We start from the raw sequence: 16,276 nt of genomic DNA on the forward strand, positions 1-16,276 counted from the left end.
CTGTGACACCACCACTGCTGTGACACCACCACTGTGACACCACCACACTGCAAAAAGTCCACGGGGGAACAAAGGAGCTCAATCACGGTGATGTGGCACTTTAACGGCGCTGCTGATTTGCTGTGCCGATGGGGAGATAATGAGCGCCTCGCGGTGCAGCTGTTCCATCAGATTACAGGGAAAAGAAATAAAAGAGGAAAAAGGGAAAAGCGCTTCTCGGCTGCCGCTTCCTAAGTATCCAATTAAACAAACTGTGGAAGCAGATAAATAGTTTACCGGGCGCTGACAGCTGCGGATGGGGTTCGGAGCGGGGCACAGGACGGATCTGTGTGTATAAAGGGTGTGCGGTTCTGTCAGGGATTAATTAACCTCTGGTTCATCCCCAGAGCAGCTGCACAGATCCGTGGCCACGCAGGGCTGCCCCTTCCTGGGCCCACAGTCCTTTTGGGAGTCCCCAGAGTCACTCCATGTCCACATCCCACTGCTTGCAGAGGGATGCAAGGAGGGGGGCTGCAAAATGAAGGGGGGGGGAGGCATTGCTCGTCACCTTCCTAGCATTTGGATGGGCTACTTCATTAATAGCCGCGTCCTTCTGTTGTCAGAGCACAAGATGGTTGATGTTGCTGTATGATTATGAGAAGAACACCACGGTTTTCAGAAGGAGAACATCTCCTGCTATCTCAGAGGTGCTGTGGGTTGAACCCGAACTCAATCACAGCTCCTCAGAGCGCTTTGTTCAGACACTGAGGGGGGTTTTAATTAGGAGTCTGTGTTCCGACGCATATCTTCTATTTCCCAACTGATATTTCCCACCTATCACCAACTTTCTGCCAACCCCTAACAGCACTTCTATAGGACTTTCCTCCTGAGAGACATCAATGGATGGAGCTGCTGATAAAGAAGTGTTACCCCACAGTGGGAGCACCCCACGCTCTGACCCCACAGAGCCCCATTCCCCACAGCCCCTCCGGTGCGTTGCCTCCCTACAATGCAATTCCAGTTCCTGGGTCCCTCTGCTCTGCACAGGGATGGCAGTTCATCCATCCCACAGCACATTTCACCTGAATGCCAACAGCAAACATTTCTCCCCCCCTTAATTTTGAGAAGCCCAAAATTGAGGGGCACTCTGATAGAGCTGTGGGTGTCACAGCGCAGGGGGTGAGCCTGGAGGCCTCATGGGTCCCTGCCTACTCACACTGTGCTGAGACCCTATGAACAACAGGGGACGGATCTGAAACACGCACCGAAGAGAAACACTCTTCAAGGAGAGGGGCAAAAGAGCACACAGCCCATCACACAGCACCGAGCGCCCGTTCTCCTCCGCGGTGCACCAAAAGCACCTCACCGACCAACCCCACATCACTGCCTCGAGGGGGGGAACGCTGCAGGAGGAGCGAACGCACTGCTCTGCCCCACACCTGCCCCATTCCCGCGGGCAGCCGATGCCTTCTTGTCCCGGCAGCATTCCCACCCTGCCGCATTCCCACCCGGCGCGGGGCTGACAGCAGCGCGGTGCCTCCCCGCTCCGTGCCCCCGCGCAGAGCCCCGCAGGGCTGCACAGCAGCGCTGATGCCGCGAGATAACCCCGGGCGCAGCGCTCGGAGATGGCATGCGCTGATAAAACGCGGCGCTTCCTCCCCGGGCTGATAAGTGCGTGCGCTCAGGGCTCGGTGGGAGCTCAGTGCAGTCCCCCCATATCCCTCCTCAGCCCCACAGCCACCAGAGCACCCCTCGCACAGCGGCCAGCAGTCGCCCCACAGCTTGGTTTTGTTGCATTTCATAAGCACGGAAGGGAGCGGACATCTGCACACCCCAAAAGTTTCAGCCTTGGATGGGGAATCGAGGCACAAAGCGACCGAACCGTTGGGTTTGGTCCCCCGGGAAGGAAGCAACGCCTTTTCTTTCCACCTGATTTCTAAACTAAAGGGCCCTTCAGCTCTGCGGTGCATGGAGAAATGAGGGGCACGGAGCACTCCCCCACTTCTGCCCCAGCGCCCTCTGAGCAGACACAGGAAGCGAGCGCTGCTCGTAGGGCTGCAGCAAAAGCACACGTCTGTACCGCAGCGCAGCTCCCATCCCCTCGAGGCAAAAGAAGGGCTTTTTTTTTCCTTTCTTTTTTTTTTTTTCTTCTTTGAGTTCTTATGTGCACGTTTTCCATCACGCTCTGAATTACCCCCATCACTACCACCTCCTGCCTGCAGCTGCTGGAGCCCTTCTGCAGGGCTGCACCGTAGGATGGGTTGCGCTGCGTTGGCTGCACGGCATCCCACCTCCAGCAACTGCAGTGCAGAACAAACGCAGCCCACGTGCTCAGCGGCACCAGAAGGGTCTGAAGCAACCCTGCCCCTGCTGCTCCCGTGCTTGGGGTGAGCATGGAGGAGGGGAAAGCAGAGCTGATGTGGTTGGATAGGAGGAGAAAGCTTCTCCAAAAGAGAGGTCAGGTGCTGCAATGGGTGCCCAGGGAGTCACCGCACCTGGAGGTGTTCACACACCTCACAGCGTTGAGATGGTGTACTATGGGACACGGCGTAGTGGGGAGGTATTGGTGGTAGGTGGGCAGATGGATGGGATCATCTTGGGGGATTTCTCCAGCCTCAGTGGTCCTAAGATTCTGTGGTCCCCTGAAACAGTGGTAGGGAGGACAAATGGTTGGCAATGCTTTATATGCCGTGGGATCTGAAGGCAACATCAGATGCCTTTGGGTGCAGGAAAGGCTCAAGCTTTCCACGTTCAATAGTTAAAAACATGAAATGTCCCTTTTTAGGGTCAGTGGAGCAGAACCCACCGGCCCAGACACTGCAGCTTCAATAACAGAGAAGTTGGAAACCCAAACATTTTGTTGTGGCCCAACACGAAGCCACTGAATCACAGAACCATAGAATGGTTTGTGTTGGAAGGGACCTCGAGACCACCCAGATCCATCCCCCTGCCATGGGAAGGGCTGCCAACCTCAAGATCAGACTGACGAGGCACTAACAGAGCCTGGAACACCTCCAGGGATGGGGCACCCATTGAACATCCCAAACCAAGAACCTGCAGCAATCACCAATTCGTGTGATACGTACACTCTATGTCAGAACTACCAACCACAGCCACAGTGTGTCACAGCACTGCTGTGCTGGCATCACCCCCTGCCCCCACCGCCTCTCCCGGCTGCCCCCCAGGACATGCACAGCACATCTCTTCCAGGCAGGAATGTCGGCAGTGCCGCAGGTTTAGGCCATGAGCTTCTGGATCAAGGGAGAAACTCGAGGTCCCCTCACCCTGTGTGCACGCAGGACGAAGGCACAACGATTTCTCCATCCAAGAGCCAGCAGGACTGCTCTGAGTCCAGGGGCTGTTTGCTTTCTATTACATCCGACGCATCCTTCCTCATCACTCCCACAGCACGACCACACGCACAGGAAGCCAAATGACACCCACCACTGCGTGCCATTCCCACTGTACCTCCTGCTTCTCCGTTGGACTGACTGTGCTCCTTCAGCTCCTCCACGTTATCCGCACCCTCCACCTCCTGCCCTTTGCTCAGGTCGCACTCCTCCAGCACCTCCTGTCCCTCTGGAAAAAGCAAAGCAAATTGGGACAAGAAATGACTATTTCTGCTGCACTGTTTCCCAGCCATTACCCCCCCAACCCCCAGCACTGCTCTCGGTGCTCTCATTGCTGCACCCACTGCAATTCCATGGAGTGAATTTGTCGCCCAGAAACTGCACGCAGATTCCCAGACACAGTGGGAACCAAACCCTTAATAAATCAAACCATCCCAATATGCTGTGAACATCAACAGACAGACAGCAAGAGCAACGATGCCCTCATCCTCCCAATTCCCCCCCCCATACAAAAGGGAGGTTCCCGGGGCTGTACCTGCGGCCTTGGGCTGCTCCTGGGGATTGCTGAGGTCCATACTGCTCTGTGAGTCTGCAAAAGACACAGAAAACAGCTCTGAGCTGCTCCAGCTTCGTAAAACCGCTCACGGCACGGCTGTTAATCGGAGCTCTCCACCTTCTCCACTGCAAGCAAAACTGAAAAGGCAAAACTCACATAGTTACTAATGATCATTACGTCTCAGTGCACAGGCATTTACCCGGACACAAAACGAGGGGTTCCGTATTTCTCGCTTTCAATACCATCTACAGCTCAGAGCCCATTCGCCCTCTCCATTGCGCACCCCTTTGCAGTAGCACTGATGGAGCAGAAAGCACCAGGAAGCGCCACAGCCCCTCTTCCACAGCCAAGGACAGACCCTGCAGCCCTTACAGGATCCGTTGGCACTGACACGGGTCCAATTCCCACCTGGGAGCTGCGATGAGGATCCCATGGGATGCTGGAGCCTGCAGAGCCCTGCAGCTGCAGGCTGGCTTCCGGGCTTCACCCTCCTCACGCTGTCACAGCCGTCCGCTTCCTTCCTCCTTCCTTTCCTCTTTCTCTTTTTCCTCTTTTTTTTTTTTTTTTTTTTTTTTACAGATCTGAACATCTTTTCTCTGCTTTGCACACAACCCAGGAGCGGCTCCAGGAGGGACAGAGCCCATTCCCACTGGTTTGGTAACAGCACGGCCAGGAGGTGTCAACCGCAGCCACGTTCACCCCATTATTATCTATCTGTGCCACCACCACACATGGAACGTTTCTGTGGTCTCCACAACGTCAGCGTATAAAGCTCTGTTAACTCTGTGCAGAGAAATGGAGTGTTCAGACAGGGCTGCCCAGAGCTGCATGGGTGGATGAGCCCAACAAAGAGAGCAAAACCAGATCCGTCCAACAAGGAAAGCAAAAGGAGATCCACCCGACAAGGAAAGCAAAAGGAGATCCACCCGACAAGGAAAGCAAAAGGAGATCCACCCAGCTCAGCTCCTCAACCTTTGGTTCCGTTGCAGCCCCAGAGATGAGCGCCCTGTGCCCATTTCCCAGCTGTGGGTCTCAGAGCTGTGCTGGGGGATGCGGTGTGGGTGAGAGGTTGGGTTGGATTTGGTGATCATAGTGGGCTTCTCCAACCTGAGTGGATCTGAGGTTCTGCTCTATGACTCTGTGCTGCACGTTGTTCCCATTGCCCTTAATGAGCTCTCACCAAAGAGCAGGAAGAAAAGGAGAGGCGGTGAGGATGGGCGTTGCAGTGACCCAAACCATCAGCAGCCCGAGCTCCTGAGGCCGTGGACCCGTTGTGAAGTATTGCCAGCTAGGAAATATCTCCTGTAATTAAATCAGGCCTCCTGTCCTTGCACGAGTACAGGCTTTTCATGGAGCCTCCCTTCTTAGAGCCATGTATTTTGCCTTAACTTCTGTCATAAGAGAGGTCACAGGACTGGATAACAAGAAGTGCAAATATTCACTCCATCTGCACATGAAATACCCAATTACCTCATATTTAAAGCTTCTAATTTGCCTTTGTTTCATTTTACCATAGCAGGAAGTGTGAAGTGCAGAGAGGCAAATGGGCCCAACTGTACCCAGAGCACCGACATGGAAACATCAACCACTGCACAGCACACAGAGAAAGCTCTCCCTGCTGTGGATTCCGACTTTACGCTCATATAACACAGACACTTCAATAAACAAATCCTCTCAGCTCTGAAAATAATTAATGCTTAGGCACGAGGGTCAAATCCCCGCTATCCCGTGCTGCTTTACCTGGATGGCACTGCTTTAACAACCTGCTGTGGGCAGCAGGACACAGCCACCCCCATGGGAGCACGGCAGGGGGTGCATCTCAGCAGCACGGCCACTGTGCGTGGGCCCTGTATGCTCCGCTCGGCACTGAGACCATCTCTGTGCATTGATTTGTGTTAAACAGTCACAAATCCCTGCCCACGGGCACTGCCGGGCAGCACAGCCCTTCTCAAGGGGCGCCTGAGTACAAAACGCCACAGAGCACCTCCTTTCTGTGCAGAAGCAGCCCAGTCCTTGCATCGCTTTAAGCCTCAGCATCCCCTCATCCCTCCTTCCCCGCTCCATACCCACCCGAAGAAGCTCCCTGTAGGCTTAGCAGCATCTCAGTATTCAACCCCCGGCGTCAATATTTAATCCCGGGTCTCTTTCCCGACTCAGATACTCCAACCCCAATCCTTCACAGCTCTGAACACACGTGCCACAACCCCCAGCCCTGCACAAACGCTGCGCTTCTCCCCGGCGTTCCAAAAGCACGAGGTGGGAACTCACTCACAGAGCACGTCGGTCCGGGCAGGGAGGGGTCTGAGAGCCACCGGGTGGGCACCGGGAGGACACCGGGTGCCGTGGCTGCAGCCGAGCACAGAGCTCTGTTACGAAGCAGAAGTAACGTTCCTGTGCCCCTGAGAGCCGTCCTCGGTCCTCCCGTGCGCTGCGCCAGGAGGCAAAGCGAGCACGAATATTCAAATCGGTCGTTAGAGGAGCGCTGAGGCACCGCAGCGCAGCCACGTCAGTGCCCCATCGTTGCAGCCCGGCCCGTCCACGGGAGCAACAGAACGGCCTGCCTGGATTTCAGCTGAAAAAAGCGCTGTGGGCCACGGGATGGGCACGGCCGGAGCCGCGGTGTCCTCACCTCTCTGCTTCCCCAGTGACAGCCACACCATTGCCTTCCCACTTCTCGACCCGACAGCGCTGCAGACCGACGTCCTTTTACGTCCCCTTTGCCATCAGCCCTCCGAGCGCAGCACGGAGCAGACGCAGCCCCTTCCTCCTCTCGGCCTCTCCCCAAAGGCACAACACACCCAGAGAAAGCAGCCCAGCCCGGCCCCTGCCCTGCAGGAAGGCTCCCGGAGCCACACGCCGAGCAAAGCAGTGCAGCCCCTCGTGCTCCTCACTGACCTCAGCAGCGCTCAGAACCCATGGAAACAGGGCTGTGCAGCGCCTATCACACCCGGAGGTAACGCCGTCGTACGCCGTCTTCTACACTGATTCCATCCCTGAATATGAGCTCAGCCACACGGGCTGATCCTCCACCCCACATACAGCCCCGAACCCAAAGGGCTGTTTCCACGTTAGCTCCTAAACACGCCAAAACAGGAAGGCAAAGCGACTTCTTCAGCAACTGCAGCTACGAGAGGGAGGAAACGAAGCCACGGAGAGCAGAACTGCCGCCGAGATACGGTGACAGCCCTCAGGCAGTCCCAGCTCAGTCAGATCGTGTGCGAGATATCACTGCAATACAAACACGCGTTCTAAAACCCAAAGGACACGGATGCTTTCCAATAGAAAACTGCGTCTAATTCCAAATAACCAAACCCTCAGGTTACGAACACACAGCAGAATCCGGGCTGAAGAGTCCCGGCAGAACTCAGACCACAGCCCCTCACCAAGGAATTAGGGCAGCATGGGGTGAACCCGGCTCTGAGGGGGGCACTGTGTGGAGCCTTTTTCCAGGCTCGTTAAAGGAAGCAGCAGAATGATCTGCTTTCCTTCGTAAGCAAAGCATGCCGCAGCCCGGCGCTAACGCACAGCTTGGGCTTTTGCCGCTCCTGAAAGCTGCAGGGAGGCTTTACAAGAGGAAAGAAAGCAGCCCGCCCGCCCGTTCCTTAACGCACGGAGTACGAAGGCGCACGCAGAGGGTGCTGAGCCCAACTGCATCGCCCATGTCGGGATGCTGCTGAATTCGGACGGGGAGAAATGAAGGCAAAGCCCCGTCGCCACCGCAGCGCATCTCGCGGTTCGGTTCCCCCGCAGCTGTGAGCGGCACCGGAGCTCCAATGCTGCGGGGTCGGTGCTGCGGGGCCGCTCCTCACCTGCGCGATCCGAGCGCTCCGCTCCGCGTTCCTCCGCATCCGGCCCGGAGGGAGGGGAGCGGAACGGAGCGCGGCGGAACGGAGCGGGGGAGGAGGGCTGCGCCCCGCCGGCACGGAGGGCTCCGGGCGCTGCGGGTATCTGCCGGGCACGGGGTGAGGGCAGAGGTGAGCCGAGGCCGGGATGCTGCGTCCCGGGGCGGGGTGCTCGGTGCAGACGTGGAGCTGTTGGAGGACCACCACAGCGATCCCAGGAGTGGAACGACCCCGCCGCGGGACAGGCTGGGAGAGCTGGGGCTGTTTAACCTAAGGAAGAGGAGGCTCCGGGACGCCTACGGTGGCCTTTCAGTACTGATAGGAAGAAGGGGACAGCCTCCTCGGCAGAGCCTGTTGTCACAGGATGAGGGGAAATGGTTTCCAACGGAAAGAGAGGAGATTTAGTCTGGATATAAGGAAGAAGATGATTAAAGTAGGAGTGGTGAGGCTGGCACGGGTTGCGGGGAGGTGGCGGTGCCCCATCCCTGCAGACAGCCGGGGTCAGGGGATGGGCTCTGAGCACCGATGGAGCCGTGGGCGTCCCCGTTCAGTGCAGGGATTGGGGTCAGACAGCCTCTGGGGGGTTCCCTCCAACTCAAATGGTTCCATGAGTCCAGGAGGGGGGAGCACTCCTCCAGCTGCACTCCCATGGGCAGAGCCAAGGGTCCCCCCCAAAGGATCCCAGCCATTCATCCCACCTGGAGCTGGAGAACAGCCACCTCCAACTCTCACCTCCACGTGCAAACTCATCAGACCGAAGAAAAAACAATAACAAAAGTGCCACTTCTGCCCTGGGATCCACCACCCGTGTGGCAACTGCACGCCGCGGTGCCCACGCACACAAGTAACCTTCCCACGTGGTTTCCTTTGGGTGTCAGTGGCCCCGATGCTGTTGACACGTCACACAAACCACCGCCGATCTCCTCACGTTATGACACCCACAGACGCAGTGCTCCTTGGACTTGGGGCCACGTGGAACGGACTCCACTCTTCGGAGCACCCGAGTTTTGCAGAGATAAGATGAGAACAAGGCTCTCTTATCTGTTTTTCTTCGTGGAAAGGCACGGCTATTGGAAAACAAAGCGAATCACAAGAGCACGGGTTGTGGGAGGAAAGGCAGCCGAAGGTGGGGCCGGGATCCCTCCTCCCAGCAGGGCTCTGTGTAGGGTTGGGATCCCCTCCCATTGGGGCCCTGTGTGGAGCAGCCCAGTGGTGGTGAGAGGAGGGCAAGAAGGGCCGTTAAACCCCTCCCATCCATTGGAACCCCCCTCCCCCCATTGGAACCTCCCGTCCGTTGGCCTCATGCAACAGTGGCTGTTGAGTGGGGTCAGCATGGCAGGGGGCGGTGGGAGGCCGTGCTCCCCCCAACGAGCCCTGCTGGGGATGGTGGCCATCATGGCAGTGGTGGCGGAGGCACGTTGGGGTGCTCCAGGCAGAGGTAGCGGGGGGGTCTGAAGGCACAGAGGGGCACGGGGGAGGTGGGGGAGGCTGAGGGATGGGGGCACCTCGTGGGAAGGCCCTTCAGCACTCAGTGACAGCCATGGGGTGGGGAAGGGTCCGGCTGCGGTCCCCCAGCACAGTGCTGGAGGGGCTGCCTGGAGCCCACAGCAGCCCTCGTGCTTCAGCACCCACCTGATGAAGGCATCACAGTCCAGCTGAGCCCTGGGCGGGGGGAAAGCAGGCAGCAGGAGCCTGCCAGGACAGAGCAAACAGCTGCAAGGCTGGATTTCCGTCTGTAATATCCATCCTTCTCCCTGCAGCAAGGGCTGCGCCCGAGGAAGATCAAATTTCTGTTGGCTTTTTTCGGAAGAATGTGATCTACGGCAACGTTCGGCGTGCAGGTAAAGCTGCCTGACTGCACGCACACAGCGTGAGCTCTCAGAGGGCTCCTGGGATGGCACTGAGGTATCACGAGCGTTCTGTGAGCCACACAACCAGAGCTGCTCTCCAGAACACCATCCTGACGATGCGCAGCAATGGGAAGGCATCAGCTGGGCAATGCGTGCACCCTCCGGTGCTGCAGGGGAAGAAGCGGTGTCTAAATGAGGGATGGACCCCCAGTGCCTCAACTGCTGCTCTGGGTTCAGCCCCCAATCAGCTCCCAGCTCCTGGGGATGCTCCTTTCTGCTCCTTTCTGCTGCTTCAGGCACAACACCAGAAACAAGCTTGGCCTCCCATCGCGTGCGCTCCCAAAGCGTTTCATGGTTTCATTCAATATATGCATCCCACTTCATTCACTTTTCTTCCCCCCCTCTCACACTGCAGAGAATGTATACGTTAAGATGTTCACCAATAGCCCATCCCTGGTGTGTATGGATTTGTCTCTCTCTCAAGAAGAAATAATAGACCCCAAGTATTCGTGGACTGGCCCAGACGGGAGGAATTTAGAAGGTGAGAGGCTCAGCGCTGCCCACGCGGGGTTTCCACTCTTCTCCCACTGCCTGAGCCACTGTTTCCAAAGCACTCACAGCGAGGGCTGCTCAGGTGTGGAAACAGCCCCTGGGGGTGGGGCTGGGAATCAGGGAAAGCGGGGCAGGAAACCAACACAGCTCTCCTTACGAGGGGAAAAGCTGAGCGCAAACAGCTGAGTAGGTTGCTGCAGCCAAAATCACATTTTCCTCCTTCCTACTGACGCCACTCCGCAATGGTACAGTGGGGCCAAAGCGCCGCACAGCCCTCGGGTTTGTGCCCCACATTCTGACCTTGGAATACATTTCCTTTCTCCCTCTGAAACGCTCGGGGTGAAGGGAGATTTGCCCCAAGTCCCATAGCTCCAATTCAGCCCGTTTCAGCCTCGCACAACCCGCTGTGCCGCAGAGCACCACCGCACACCTCCTCCTCTTTGAGCGCCGTGTATTCCCATCCATCACATCCCTTCTGCTTCCATCCTAGGGCGAGGATACGCAAATCTCACGGGCTCTGGGGAGCTGATGCTGGTGGGCTTCCAGGAGTCCATGTCCGGAGCCTACACGTGTACGCTTTCCCACAGAATCATAGAAACCTCAGCACAAGAAGAAGTAGATGTGAGAGATACGTACAGGTTCATGGTGTATGGTAAGATGGCAAGCTGATGCACTCAGCCCTTGTGGTTCGTTGGGTTCATGGCAGGCCTGTGGATTTCAGAGGTGGTAAACAGAAAGAGATAACATTTATCCCTATAGGTATTCAAGTATCCGAAGATTAAATAATTACCACCAAGAATAGATGGCAGCTTAAAGAGTGAAAGGCAAAGCTCCATCCCTCATAAGAGCCAACCGCCCCGCAGCAATCCCAGCGTCACACAGCATCTGCAAACCAGGACGGTGCTGTGGCCCCGAGCAGCTCCAGCACCGCTCAGGGTATCCCCACCCCACGGAACCACTGCGACCCGACACCCAACCCCACACCATCCCATCCGAACCACAACACCACAGACGGGCCCGTGTTTATCCCACCATCTGCTCCCCCTCGGTTTCACTGCTCAGGAGCAGAGCTTTATAACCCAAACGCAAAGCCTTGCTTCTTCCAAGCTGAGGAGCCCCTTACAGCTGAGTCAACCACAGCAGAGCACGCAGAGGGCTGAGGGCACTCTGCTTTGTTAATGGGTGAATTATTCACGTGTTTACGTTCGAATAAGAGCCCGTATTGCAGCTACGAAGCACACGGGTGTGAAGGGAAGGTGGGCACCGGTCCGACCCCCACTCACCTCCCGTTTCTGGCAGCATACAGGGAAGCCAACCACGTGTATCAGGTCTCGGTCCGCTTCACCGCGAAGGGATGCGAGCTGGCGGCCAACGCGCGGTTCGTGGAGGAGCTGAAGAAGATCATGGAGAGCCTCATCTCCGACCTGACGTGCGGCGTGAAGGGGCCGTCGTACCGCTGCCATTCCCTCGAGGCTCCGCACCGGGGCTCCCCGAGCGAACTGTTCATCACTTTTCAGGGTAACGGATCTCGGCGCTCCCGGATGGGTTCTGGCATTGAGCACCACGAAAGGACTCCCGGCACCCCCACACGTCCCCCCACCCCCCCCCCCACGAGGCCGTTCCCCTCCGCAGCCGCTGCGCTTTCCCTTCCCAGCCCACAGATGGAGCCACAACGCAGCGGGAGCGCTCGGAGCGCGCAGAGCAAAGCGGAGCTCCAAAGCCCCGAAGCCCCCCTGGGAGCGCAGCCCGACGCAGCGGAGGCGCTGAGGGACAGCCCGGTGCCGCCCCCCGCCCCCCGGCACAGCTCCCCATCGCCGCTCCCGATCCCGGCGGCGCAGAGCAGTCCCCCTATGGGGCAGCACCGCCGCTCTCCCGTGAGTCCTTTTCCAAAATCAACACCCACCGAAAGGAGAGAACCTTTCCCAAAGCCCCGCCGGGCGGTGACGGAGAGGAGGAGAAACCCCCGTCCTTCACACGAGGGGCGGAACATCGGCCGTGGGGGGAGGGGGGGGGGTTCCCAAAGGAGCCCCCATGAGCACACATCTCTCTGCCCTCTGCCCCCCGCAGTGAACCCCTTTGCTCCGGGATGGGAGGATCTCTGCAGCCGCCTCCCTCAGGACTGTGAGGACACCACGAACCGGAGAGCTCAGGAGGTTCTGCGCCATCGCCCTCCGCATCCCACCCCCCCTCTCCCCCCGCAACCCAATCCCCCCCCCCCCCCTCCGCCCTGTATGGGGTCACCCAGCGGCCCCAGAGCTCGTGGGATTAATCCAATGACAGCTGATGGAGCTCAGATAATTAAATTCCGGATGGGAATTTGCTTTTAAAAAGGTCAGACTGATCCATTAACGACAACAACAACAAAAAAAAGGTGCTGTCCACCACCGACACATAAAGGGCCGAATACAAACATTTACATCAGCAGATTCAGTTCTCCGAACCCAACCCCACATCTGCGGTTCTGCAAACGGAGCACAGAGTGGGGCAGATCCACCCCGGCTGATCTCTGAGCCGCACCACCTCTGCCTTCCTGACGGCAGCGCACACAGCACAGCGCACCCCATGGGCTGCACGGCCCCCAGCCCCGATTCCCACCCCCCCCTCCCCTTACATCTTTTTAACCCCAAACCAATGGGCGCTTCTCTTCATTTTCCCCACGTTTCTCCATTCCAGGCAACAGAGCGAATAGGAGAGTTCTTCAGGAAGCAGACCTACGCTCTGAAGCACCAATTTCAGACCGTTCCTACCATACATTACGTGGAGGGCAGCTTCTCCGTGACCCCCATCGACAGCTGCCGCCCGGGGTTTGGGAGGAACAACATCACCCACCGGAGCTGCGCCGGCTGCTGCGGTAATAGGGCGCCCATTGGGTCACATTGCTGCAGTAATAGGGCGCCCATTGGGTCACCCTGCTGCGGTAATAGGGCGCCCATTGGGTCACCCTGCTGCGGTAATAGGGCGCCCATTGGGTCACATTGCAGCAACAATAGGGTGCCCATTGGGTCACCCTGTGGTGGCATCAAGCGCCCATTGGGTCACACTGCTGCAGTAATAGGGCGCCCATTGGGTCACATTGCAGCAACAATAGGGCGCCCATTGGGTCACACTGCAGTGGCGGCAACAGGGCGCCCATTGGGTCACCCTATGGTGGCATAGGGTGCCCATTGGGTCACCCTGCTGCAGTAATAGGGTGCCTATTGGGTCACACTGCAGTGGCGGCAACAGGGCACCCATTGGGTCACCCTATGGTGGCATAGGGTGCCCATTGGGTCACCCTGCTGCAGTAATAGGGCGCCCATTGGGTCACCCTGCTGCAGTAATAGGGCGCCCATTGGGTCACCCTGCTGCAGTAATAGGGCGCCCATTGGGTCGCCCTGCTGCGATCAGAGGGCACTCAGCCATCAGTGGGGTCAGAATTCGGGGGTTCCCATTCAGCCTTCGGGAGGTTGATGCGCTCTGTTCTCTCTGCAGTGGTGTGCAGCCCTGGGACGTACAGCCCTGATAGTGCTGGCAGCTGCCGGGTGTGTGCGGGGCGCCGCACTGCGGGGTACGGAGCGAAGTCCTGCCCGTGAATGTGGCACAGAATGCAGAAACCGGAGGTGTGGAAGCATCGTTGGTTTCCCGATGGCCCCTTCGTGCTGAGCTCCGGGTCCTGGAACTCTACATTCAGTTCGAGCAGTGGCTGAGAGCTCCTCTGCTCACGCACCCCTCCTGCATTTCATGTGTTCAGGCATAAAACGGGGCGTTCATTCAGGGTAAGGCAATGTGTGTGTGTGTCACAGTGCTGCTGCTGCTCCCTGGGGGTGACCCCAAACGCCACGCTGTGCTCGGGGGGCACGGAGGGGTCCTGGCAGCAGAGCAGGACGAGGTCACGTGTGCCAGAACCCCACGAGAAGTTACCCAGAGGTGTGCAGTACCAAATCCTCACCATTTAGGAACACAAACGCAATTCCTTTGGTTTTCCCCCTTTCTTTACATCCAGAAGGTTCCGTCCTGCCCAGTGCAGAGCGGGATGGTTCTTTGGGTAACCGCTGCTGATGCTGTGGGGCGTTCTGCACTGTGCTCAGAGCTGGGGGTCCACCAACCACGGGGTGGGTCTATGAGGTGGACCCCAATGAGTTCTGCAGCGCAGGTGGGAGATGGAGAACACTGCCCTTATGGCTCAGCCTGACTGCCAGGAAGGAGCATTGCAGCAGAGGGAAGGAGGGAGTGGGGACATCCCAGGGAGGGAGGGATGGATGGGGGCTCCTGAGCCTTCTGCACCGGTTGCTGCTGCACCCTTTCCTCCCTCCACCCACTGCACAGCAGCTGTGAGCTCCCAGGATCATCAGAGGGTTGAGATAAGAGCTTCCAAAGCACTGAGATAACAGGAGAGCTCTCTGCTCAGCAAAGATTCGCTCCCATCCGCTTTGGACGGCGAGCTGCTGTATCTGCAATCGATTGTTTTGCTCATTAAGAAGCATTAGGACAGATTCTACTCCACTGCTTTCAGTCCGTCCCCAGAAGTGCTGCCTTCCCACCCATCCCACGCAGCACAGAGCTCCATCAGCCCTTCACCAGAGCTGCCGCCCTCCTGTCTGCCCCACAGCCTCCCCAGGGGGCACAGGAGAGCTCCAGGCCCCCTCTGCTCCCCTCTATGGCACAGCTGAGGTCCCACCACGCACAGTGCAGCAGCCCCAGCTCAGACCACAGGGGGCTGAGCCCACACTCGGCCACAGAGCTCCGTGCAGTGCCAGCTCACACACCAGAGCACCTCCCTCCCAGCGACCGCTGCTTCCCACAGCGCCCAGAAATCCCTCTGTGGGTATTCATCCAAAAACAGACCAGATTCCTCCCAGTTCAGCTCATCCGTGCTGACAGCCGGGCGGCAGAAGGCTGTGCGGGCACAGACCGCGCTCAGAGCTCTTTGGAATCATCGCTTATTAAGTGCTGATGGATAAGATGTGCATCTGAACCGCCCGTGGGGCGACCGCCGCTGCTGCCAAATGGACCCCACACCTCTCGGGGGGATGCAGCAGAAGGGCTCCGCTCCCTGCGCTCCTCTTTGCCAGCAGAGGAATGGCACAGCCATCAACTGTTAGGCGGAGAAGCAGCAGGGGAGCACTGGGCACCATGCAGGGCTCACCACCCACTCCCCCAACCCCTTTTAAAGCAGCGGGGTTGCAGCAAATCCCCGCAGCAGCTCAGCCTTGAGAACATGCAAAAGGGAATCAAACCTTTCGGCTTCACACTGCGGAGGGTCTGTGCCATCAGATCAGTGCAGGACACTGCACGCCTACAGAGCAATACCTTTTCTCACCCACAGCCTCAGCAGCTCCCAAGGAGGGTCCCAGCCCTCCCCACTGCTCTCAGCCCCCCCAGGCTCTGCTCCCCACACAGCCACGGTGCTGCTTCTGCCCCAGGTACAACAACGTGGCCACAGTGCTCCCACCACACTCCCCATAGAGGAAAGGCTTTGAGGATGGAGATGCATTCCCTCAAATAAACCCACAGCTTAGAGCTTTGCACCCCTTCCCAGCACAGAGCTCTCATGGCTCAGCATTGCACCCCACATGAGGAACCCAGCTCACAGCATGCACTCACCATGGAGCTGCTGCAGGGCACAGCACGAAGTCAGCACTGCCAGGGTGTCAGCAGCATCACTGCAGTGGTGCAAAGGGCTTCTGCTCACTCCCAGTGTGTGGGTCAGCTGGAGGCAATTCAGCACACCTGAGCATAGAGGAGAGCAGCCCCGTGCTTATGGGGAGAGCCTGGGGTGGCAGGCAATGGGGAGGGTCAGCAGCAGGTGCTGTGTGTCAGCTGCACCTGCAATGCCACCCAGCTGGGATGGGGAGAAACACAAGGGGGCAGCGGGGGATGTGAGAACACCCAGATGGGGCTGTGACACCCAAACAGGGCCACGATACCCAAATGGGGCCGTTCTGCAGAGCCAAAGGAGGCGGTGGCTGAGAAATGCAAGGTGTGCGTTGGGCGCTGCAGCCCTGTGGTGCTCCTCGAGGGGACAAAACACCTGCGGGAAATGGAGGGTGTTGTTAAGTGCTCTGCTGAAGCAGAACCGGGGAAGGGGAGGTTGGCAGCGCTGCTCCCCGGCACCTGAAGCCCGGCCTGGGGGGAGGACGTGGGAGCCCTGAGGGCAGACAGACAGAT

At 58.2% G+C, this 16,276-nt stretch overlaps 2 protein-coding genes across 18 annotated transcripts in view; one reads left to right on the forward strand and one right to left on the reverse strand.

The window, feature by feature from the left end:
- IKZF3 (IKAROS family zinc finger 3) overlaps positions 1-7,747 on the reverse strand; it is a 23,902-nt gene extending 16,155 nt beyond the window's left edge. For 2 of the 15 annotated variants that reach the window (XM_025143953.3, XM_025143951.3), the window contains exons 1-3: positions 6,154-6,320; positions 3,865-3,918; positions 3,448-3,558 (exon numbers count right to left, since the gene is read on the reverse strand). In XM_025143953.3, the coding sequence (XP_024999721.1) occupies positions 3,448-3,558; positions 3,865-3,904 (151 nt within the window). In that variant the 5' untranslated portion in view covers positions 3,905-3,918; positions 6,154-6,320. Of the gene's footprint in view, positions 1-3,423; positions 3,559-3,864; positions 4,023-4,293; positions 6,321-6,514; positions 6,675-6,780; positions 6,972-7,496 lie in introns of those variants that run through there. The other 13 variants (XM_015299506.4, XM_040653127.2, XM_040653117.2 and 10 more) reach the window with 13 other exon arrangements.
- ZPBP2 (zona pellucida binding protein 2) lies at positions 7,729-13,883 on the forward strand. 3 transcript variants are annotated; one of them, XR_005841931.2, is made up of 8 exons: positions 7,729-8,853; positions 9,488-9,568; positions 9,993-10,118; positions 10,620-10,781; positions 11,429-11,647; positions 11,784-12,003; positions 12,197-12,282; positions 12,803-12,821. XR_005841931.2 is itself a non-coding variant. In XM_040653147.2 (8 exons), exons 1-8 carry the CDS (start codon positions 8,253-8,255, stop codon positions 13,699-13,701), a joined length of 1,554 nt encoding a protein of 517 aa, XP_040509081.1. In that variant the 5' UTR covers positions 7,729-8,252; the 3' UTR covers positions 13,702-13,883. The 3 variants fall into 3 exon arrangements, 2 of the variants coding, with proteins under 2 accessions (XP_040509081.1, NP_996870.3); XM_040653147.2 differs by lacking the exon at positions 11,784-12,003 and adding an exon at positions 13,601-13,883 and having other exon boundaries at positions 12,803-12,980; NM_206987.3 differs by lacking the exons at positions 7,729-8,853; positions 11,784-12,003 and adding exons at positions 9,030-9,165; positions 13,601-13,883 and having other exon boundaries at positions 12,803-12,980.
- The last annotated feature ends 2,393 nt before the right edge of the window (positions 13,884-16,276 follow it).

The sequence above is a fragment of the Gallus gallus genome, chromosome 27 (genome assembly GCF_016699485.2).
Source record: "Gallus gallus isolate bGalGal1 chromosome 27, bGalGal1.mat.broiler.GRCg7b, whole genome shotgun sequence".
Lineage (NCBI taxonomy): Eukaryota > Metazoa > Chordata > Aves > Galliformes > Phasianidae > Gallus > Gallus gallus.

What these genes read in the sequence shown, in the direction of transcription:
- ZPBP2 (XM_040653147.2), top strand. Translation starts at nt 8,253, where the DNA reads ATGGAGCCGTGGGCGTCCCCGTTCAGTGCAGGGATTGGGGTCAGACAG. An exon ending in AGACGGGAGGAATTTAGAAG is followed by an intron (nt 10,119 to 10,619) that starts GTGAGAGGCTCA and finishes CTTCCATCCTAG; the next exon opens with GGCGAGGATACGCAAATCTC. An exon ending in GAGCTGCGCCGGCTGCTGCG is followed by an intron (nt 12,981 to 13,600) that starts GTAATAGGGCGC and finishes TTCTCTCTGCAG; the next exon opens with TGGTGTGCAGCCCTGGGACG.